Source organism: Micropterus dolomieu, linkage group LG01, assembly GCF_021292245.1.
Source record: "Micropterus dolomieu isolate WLL.071019.BEF.003 ecotype Adirondacks linkage group LG01, ASM2129224v1, whole genome shotgun sequence".
In the NCBI taxonomy this organism is placed as follows: domain Eukaryota; kingdom Metazoa; phylum Chordata; class Actinopteri; order Centrarchiformes; family Centrarchidae; genus Micropterus; species Micropterus dolomieu.
Genome location: NC_060150.1, coordinates 5851912 through 5860487, shown reverse-complemented (window position 1 = coordinate 5860487; position 8576 = coordinate 5851912). Strand labels below are relative to the sequence as shown.

At 40.1% G+C, this 8576-nt stretch overlaps 1 protein-coding gene across 1 annotated transcript in view; it reads left to right on the top strand.

Annotated features, from left to right (window-relative positions):
• Window positions 1-2210: 2210 nt before the first annotated feature.
• Window positions 2211-8576, top strand: part of LOC123980882 (formin-like protein 7) — a 10029-nt gene continuing 3663 nt past the window's right edge. The window contains exons 1-9 of the mRNA XM_046065447.1: window positions 2211-2495; window positions 3417-3567; window positions 3992-4193; window positions 4395-4668; window positions 5033-5074; window positions 5165-5244; window positions 5343-5537; window positions 5758-5842; window positions 7742-8553. Of these exons, the coding sequence (XP_045921403.1) occupies window positions 3476-3567; window positions 3992-4193; window positions 4395-4668; window positions 5033-5074; window positions 5165-5244; window positions 5343-5537; window positions 5758-5842; window positions 7742-8553 (1782 nt within the window). The 5' untranslated portion in view covers window positions 2211-2495; window positions 3417-3475. The remainder of the gene's footprint in view (window positions 2496-3416; window positions 3568-3991; window positions 4194-4394; window positions 4669-5032; window positions 5075-5164; window positions 5245-5342; window positions 5538-5757; window positions 5843-7741; window positions 8554-8576) is intronic.

Sequence of the window (8576 nt, the reverse complement as noted above, 5' to 3'; positions counted from 1 at the left end):
TAAGAGCCAAATTACCGGCTGTCTGAGGCTGTTCTGTGAGGCTGGGACTGCTAGTGTAAGCAGGCTCTCGTGCTCACAGCGACAACATGCTGATGTTTAGCAGGTCAAATGTTTACCACCCCATCTTAGTTTAGCGTGTTAGCATGTTAACACTTGCTAATTGGTGCAAAACTAAAAAAATACAACTGAGGCAAAGGGCCAATGTACTTTGCAGGTATTTGGTCATAATTCAAACAAGTAAGATTTTAAGATGATGATGGCGCTGAATAAGGCATTAGTGTGGCTAAAAATAGAAACACCTAGAATACATGAAACTGAAATAGCTCTCACTGTGGATGCTGGAACCTTTCCTGTGCAGCATATAAACAAACAGCAACAAGCAATAGGTTTAAATGTACATGAAATGTGTTTTATAAAATATAAATTTATAGATTTCTTACTCACTGTATTAAATCGACTCTGATAACTAATATTGTTGTCTAGTGTCTACTTGTGACACCTTGTCACAAGTTGTAATTGTTGTTGTCACCAGTAGTTTTCACTAATACAAACTTCTCAGACACTTTTATTTGAATACATTATGGATATATTATCAATTCACAATTACAAGAATTTTTTTTTTGTCCAACAGTCTTGAAATCCCTTAAATTTTTATTGCGACCCATTGTGGGGGCCTTAACCCCCAAGTTGGGAACCACTAGTATTAAAGAGTTATTTTTGGTCTCACCCGTCCTTCAACTTGCCTCGTCTATTTCTGCTCAGTTAAGTGATTTGCCACATTTCCCTGAAGACTTTAACATCCCTGAGAGGACTGTCATGAACTTGTTTCATTCAGCTGGTTTATACTGTACAAAGTGGGGTGGAGAGGGAACTAGTGACAGAGATAGCTGAGCAGGTGCAAACAGTGGGATTTTCCAGTGCAGCAAAAACAGTCTTGTGAAAAACTGAAAGCCCAATATTGTGGCTGCATTTAATTCTGGACTGCTTTCAGGGGATATGCTGGTAGTTCTTTAATTGTTGATTTGTTGACGTAGATGTGCTGAAATTGCTTATTTTTATGTGGGCATAAGAAAAACACCACAAGACAAGATACACAAATACAGAACAACACTGCTTGAAAAAGCTCAGCGTGTCTACACGCTGTAATACAGTGACTATAGCTGATCAGCAGTAATTTTGCCAGACCCTATAGAGAGGATCAGTAGCTTATGTGGATTAGAGGCCTTTTTACAAATTGACTGGTATACTCCATTTTACCATTGATGTTAGGGAATATCTTTAGCACACACACAAACACAGACATGCAAAGTGATGTCACGACTGGGCAGGGCCTGTGGGTGCAGCAGGTTAGTCTGCTATACAGGGATTACAGTGGAAAGAACCCTCGCTTCCTCAACCTCTCTCCTCCTACCACTTAATAATACAGAAGATAAATTTCAAAGAAAATGGGAGGAATCTGCTGATGCAGGTGAGTGTAAAAGGCTATGGATGTTTAGAGAATTGATTAGGTGTTTCAAGATGTGGTAGCATAGAGAGACAGTCTTTTAAAGGCACTAATCCCTCTTACTGGAGAAACCGTGTAAGCTTATTTACTGCTTGAACAACATGGCTGAACACAGACAGTAGGCTATTAATCTAATAGATTTCAACCATACAGCAGGCTCTGTTTGTCAGAGAAAATAGCACTGAAGTTGATTTGGCTCATTCTGCCAATACACCAGTGATCACAGTGTTAATATAGGCTACTGTAATTTTAGAAGAAATTATTCAATTATTTAGCCTCAAACTTGTATTTAGCAGAACTGGCAGGGATAGGTACAGAAACATATTGGCTACATACATGTAAAAAGTGAGGCTATGGTTTAGTATAAATACATAAACAAGAAAGTAAATTAATACCTAAATAATGAATAATTTCTGTTTTGTAAATACAGGCCTAACAAATGTCAAATGTTTTATATTTGTTTATTATTTATATATATTTTTAAATGTAGCTGGGACAAAATGTTAACTATCTGTGAACATATGTAAATCAACAAGAAACTACATGATGTAATCTTAAATTTAAATTTAGCGCTGAACCCACCCAACCACCTCTTTACACGTGTTGATGAACAGAATACACACAGCTGTTTTGTTGGCACGCTCCGGTGAACTCGTAGCTTAAAATACACGGAGGGCGTTGACTATTTAATCAAACAGTGTTAAGAGGGGTTGTTCCTCTGTAATGGTGAAGAACCACACAGGGTCAAAGGTGAAGACAGCGAGAGGTGAAATTCCTGGAGGGAGGCTGACTGTGCGTCCTTAATTAACCACCAAACGGTGTCGGTTACCAGTTTGAAGTTGCTCCGTAATTTTCAGGAAAACACAGCAAAGCTTCAAACGTTGACACTGGATATACATCAGGTTTCAGGGACAGGTTTCGTTGTTTGTGGAAATAGTTCGGTTTTGGATTTGGACGCTCATATTGGACGTTTGAGGAAGAGGCTTTTCAGGTAACCGTTGACACAATAACGTTATTTATTTACCTAATCAGTTTGACGTGTCAGAGGCTTGGAGCGTGAATAAATGTAAAAAGTAACCTCCACTATATTGAAGATAAATTTAATACCGATACTAAAAACAAAGATGAGCATCAGTGTTGAGTAGATTTAGTGTGAACTGGAAGGATTCGTTATAATTCAGTTAGTTGGTGGACAGAAAAATAAACAACAACAATGTTGATAAATGTAAAAGTGATTTTTGTTCTTTTTTTTTTTTTTTTAAAGAAAACAGCCAGCACATTCTGGACATTCACATATGCAAATGTGAATATGCTGTTTTTCTTGATCTTCTAGTAACCTGAAAATATTTGGATTTGAACTGTTGGCTGGAAGAAACAAACTCCTTGACTGTCTCAGGAACATTCTGCTGGGCATTTTGCCCTATTTTCTAACATTTTATAGTCCAACTGTTCATCAAGAAAACGAACTGCAGATGAATTGATAATGGTTAGTTGGAGCCCTACAGTGAATATTATTTTATCAGGTTCTGGGAGGGTTAGAGTCAGGCCTTCAAATGGCATTCTTGAAATATTTTAGAGCAGCTGTAAGACATTTCACACTGACACCAACAGGCAGGCAACAGTGAAACCATGTCACTGCCTGTGTGGTGTTTCTGCAACAATGCCAACTCTCCTGGACATCAGTTTTTCTTTTTTTGAATCAATCTTAAACTCTAATTCATCCTCAGCACTGCTCCAGTTATGATAGTTTATTTCTGATTACTATTTTTCATAATTGATTCTTTATTAATGTATATTGTCTGCTATGTAGCAGAAGGGAGTTACAAAAATCAATATTACTCTGTAACTTGTTATACTGTGACAATAAACCTACCTACCTACTTTAATAACTGAAATATTTCTTATCTCTCAGGAGGTTTACCTGACTTCGGACAGCATCAGATCTGGAGAGACTTTTGAGCATCCCTTGAGATGGATGAGCAGGTTAATCCGTTGGAGAGACACCACTCTCTGTCCGTGATTCTGCCAGGGGGGCTGGAGAAGAAAGCCACAGTGCATGGAAGGTAGGCCATATCGCAAGCTGTTCTTCTAAGGTGTGGACAGATTTTGTGTAATTTTCAAAGCTACATTTACATGACAAAAGACAGTATGGCCTCTTAATTCTTGTTTTTTTCCCTGGACCTGTCTTTGTCCCATGCTAGTTTAGACTGCATTGTGGGAAATGTAGGATCCAATGTTTTTTGGCACTTCAGCCATCTTAGGGCCTAAAATCGTGTGTGTGTGTGGATATATTTAGATTGTTTTAGTGGCGATGTTGGTGTGTTCCCTCTTTGGAAAGTTCTAGTTTTCATGATGAATTTGCACCTGCATGCTATAATTCAAGAACCCTTGTGAATTTCCTAACATTGCAAGATCATTGGATGATAGGAAGATATAGGTTATTTACGGTAATTTGTTTTCTTTGATTTTTTTTCCCCATCTGAATAGTAAACCAGTGATGGACTTACTTGTGATCCTTTGTGCAAATTATCATCTGAATCCGTCAGACTACACTGTTGAGGTCCTTTCCCCTAACAAGAACAACATCAGCTTCAAACCAAACTCTCCTATTGGCTCACTCGAAGCGGAGACAATTGTGCTGAAACCTAAAGGAATGGAGGAAAAGATCAGGAGGCCGTACATGCCAGAGGTAAAAAAAAAAAAATAATAAATTCAACATCCTTTCACCGAACAGTTTATACTTTACTATACTATTAGCTGTCGCCAAGTATACAGAGGAAGCACTATTTAAGCCGTAACTAATGGGAAATAAACATTTATCTTGGTGTATTTTTAATAGACTTTCTTTCCATAGTTGCATTAAAGTAAAAAATGTAATTTCTCTTTGCAGCCATCTGTGCGTCTGTTGATCAACTACAATAAGTCCCATAAGGCCGTGGTGAGAGTGAATCCCAGCGTGCCACTTGAGATGCTGCTGCCAGTGGTGTGTGACAAGTGCGAGTTTAAAGTAGAGACAACCATCTTACTAAGAGACCCTCAGTCTAAAGAGCTGCTGGACCTGACCAAGACCTTAAATGAGCACGGACTGAGGGAAGTGTTTGCGAAAGACACAGCTGCTCAGGAGAGTATTGACCATCAACAGCAACCCAAGACACCCGAAGCAGGTATGTTTGACAGCAAATGGTTTTGTCCATTTGCATGTGTTTGTCTCTACCGCATAGCCTCCTCCCTGTATGAACTGTGGGATATGTATTAAAAACATATTAATCACCGGTAACGATCAGCAAAATGGACAATCATCAGGATTATTACTTTAAAGAGACCTCTGGGATCTTTTCTGCCTACATTGTTGCTAACAGCACTTACTCAAATTGACACCCCAAGCTTTGCAGTGTCAGTTTTTTGTTGCTCTGACAAAACCATGCGGTCAGCAAAGCCTAACTGAAAGACTGTTTTGAAGACATTTCATATTATGTCCTACTGTACAGTCTGACCTGATATTGGCATTGTGTTTTTTGCCTGGAACAGCTGTCACGCCAACAGAGGTCATCTCACCACCTCCACTACAAGGTAACACTCACACACATTCATGCACAGTCTCAGTGATATCTGCCACACGCCGTATTCTGCTATAATTTACTGATCTTTTACATTATATAGGCCTGTCAAAGAAGAAGACACAGAAGGAGAACAGGGGTTTTCTCAGCTTATTCAGAAGAAGCAAGAAAAAACCTGAAATGGTACAGTATGAGTATCAGTATTGTCAGCGTGCTGGATGATATTCTTAAAACCTTCTCGGCTTGTGACCAAAATGTATTGTTCATTTCGCTCTTTTTAGGAAGGGGCAACGAGTGCCCCAGTGTCTCCTGGCCTCAAAAAGCAAATGGGAGTTGGTATGAATTCGCAGGGTGTTTCCTCCTCTAACACCCTGCCAGCAGATATGCCTAAAAAGAGACGCGCCCCTCAGCCGCCCATGGGTGCATCGCAGAGCTTCCCCAACCACCTCGGCACCTGTCATCTAAGAGGACCACAGGTGGGGAGGAAACTCTTTTCTTCTTCTTCCTCTTCTTCTTCTGCCTTTTTCTACTTCCACCAAAGCAAGGAGGTTTGTGTATTTGTTAGCAGAATATCTCAAACTGCTACTAATTAAAATTAGGTGTTAATGTTTGGTCGTCAGTTTTGGTTTGAATACCTCTTGTCTATCAGTGTCTATTAAACAATATAGCAACATTAATGTCACTGTCACTCTATAGGGGTCTTCAGAAATGAGGAGTACCAAGAGGAGGGCCCCACCCCCTCCCTGTGCAAACACCCTGCAGACAGACACAGAGGTTAAAGGTAAAACCTTCATTGATGATGGATGACCTTTGAGCTTTGGGATGGAGCTTGTTCTTAGACAACTGTGCTGAACACATTTTAATGATAATGATTGACAGCGTAGCCTGCCAACACTATTTAGGGTTTAAATCAGGGTCTGTACCATTACATTATAGTCAAATTCAGAGTATAATATTGACTGTCCAAATGTGGCCTGCAACGGCAAAAGATATGAAATATCCTTGTAGAACAATCCCAATTGACCTTTTTACTGTATTTCAGTGGAAATCAAATGGGTTTAAAGTGCGTTGATTTCTTGCATCTGCCAAATCCTTACGGTTTCAGTCGGTGCCACACAAGGTCAAGAGAGATTGAAGAAAAATCAAGATTAAAATGTCAAAGCGAAAACCATCAAATAGAAGATTTAGCAGTTAAATCCAGCGCAAAACACAGCTTTTATCAGTCCGAACCATTTAACCCTGTTCAGGGCAATTAAAGTGACCCAGGGAGCCTTGTTCATAGAACGTATTGGCTTCAGTCTGTTCCAAGATAAATCCCTCTATTGTCCGAGCTTTCATTCCCCTGTATTAGTCTGTCTGATATGCTTTCCCCGCCTGGGTTCAGGTTCTCTCGGTTCATGGCTCTTTTCTACTCATATGCTTTCACAGACTTGAATGGACAATGATCATTCTGTTATAACGTATAGGTTATTAGGGATCTGTAATTATGTGAGAAACACTTCATTGTGCGCTTAAAGAAAAAGTGCTCTAAGATTTTTGCGTTCTAATTATGTGACTAAATTGCCTTAAGCAGTGTCCGTGTCTTGGTTCACTCCCTTGTTTTCTTTTAGCAGTGATAGTGCAACACACTGCTGAGTTGGTATCCACACTAGGCTGAACAAACAACTCCCAGCCATGAGTTGATGATCACATTCTTGCTCCTGTCCTCCTACGCTTAAATAATCATGGTCTGTGAAAGCTCAAAATCGCATTTTCACATCGGACATAAGGCATTTCTTTTATCGTTGAGAGACTTCACTGTAAATGTCTGTGTCGTGTTGGTTTTGTGTTGGAAAACTTCAGACTGATGATCGCTGCCCTAAAGCCAAGCTTTCTCTCCTCCCTGCTTACAGACTCTGTTACCTGAACGGGGTGATTGAGGGCTGCTGCAGCTGCTGCTGTCTCCTTTTCCTCTCCTCCTTCCACCATCCTTATTCCTCCTCTCCGTCCTCTTCCTGCGTTGGCCTCTTCTTCCTTCTTCCCATCTTAGTGGCTTTTATGGATGTGTGTCACTGTTGCCTGCTGCACTTAAATGCTATTTATTTGTCCGTTTTTTTATTCTGTCGGCTTATTGTGCGTTTTCTGTTTGGGTTTTTTTGTGAAAATTCTGTATAAGTTTATGTCCTTTTGTGGTATTTTCCTTTCAGTGGATTAGACTTAGTAGTAAGTAATTGTGCCTTTTAAATTCAAAAGAGAAGCCAGATTATTATCATAGGCAATTATTATGTTTTCTGACCGTGAATTATTGTTACCTGCTTATTTTTTTCTCTACTATATATTTTACCTATTGTATATGAGTGTTTTTAATATATTTTATGTTTGACCTTCTGCTTCTGCTGATAAATTTTATTAACATTTTACAATTTTATATACATTTTCTTTTCATTATTGTTAATTCTCATTTTACAATAAAATTGGGAAAAATTAATTTAACTTTAATACTTGATTTCATTTAAAAATGTGTTAATGTCTTTAAACATTTGACTAAAAGTAATTTAACATTCAAAAGGGGGGGATGACCAGCATACAGTTGCATTTTGTGTGTTTACTGTGCAGACTTTGTATTGTAAATATCGCAGTTTCTTTAAGTTTACTGTGTGGTTTCTAAATGTTAAGACCCTTAACTTCCCTGTTTCTGCAGGGACTGTAGACTCCCTGAACACTGTGGAGGAGCTGAGAGAAAGTGACGAGTCAGACTCTGTAATCCTGTCACTATCCTCGTCTTCATCACCACATCCATCACATCCACGGTCGTCGTCCTCCTCACGCCCATCATTTGCTTACCTCCATGAAGTGGCTGATCCATATCTGCCTTCGTTTCGAGGGAAAGACTTATCTGATGCCCGCTGTGCTCTCGCCAAAGTCCTGACCTCCTCTGTTTCCAAAGGGACACTGGCCAAGCATTTGAAGAATTCTGCCACCTTCCCGAAATTCTACAAAGGCTCCTCCTTCATGTCCATGACTCCGGTGTGTTCAGATAATGGGGTTTTCTGTGTGGAACTTGAAACACCCAAGCTTCCCTCTGAGCCTGAGTGGGAGGATCCCGTACAGAGGAAGAGAATGACCACGTTCAAAATAGTTCCCTCAAAAAAACAAAAGTCCCATGATCCAGAGCTCCCCCTGGATGTTTCAGATCAGATAACAGTAGAAGATAACCCTGAGAGTGGAGCGTCTCCTGAGGTCGGGAAAAATCTTACTGAGGCTGAGGAGGATCCATGTTCTCCTGACAGATCAGAGACTGAAACACCTTTGCAGAGTCCAAAACCTTCTCCTCCACCTCCTCTTGACTTAGACAGTCGGGATGGTCCAGCTTCTCCTCCACCTCCTCTTGACTTAGACAGTCGGGATGGTCCAGCTTCTCCTCCACCTCCTCTTGACTTAGACAGTCGGGATGGTCCAGCTTCTCCTCCACCTCCTCTTGACTTAGACAGTCGGGATGGTCCAGCTTCTCCTCCACCTCCTCTTGACTTAGACAG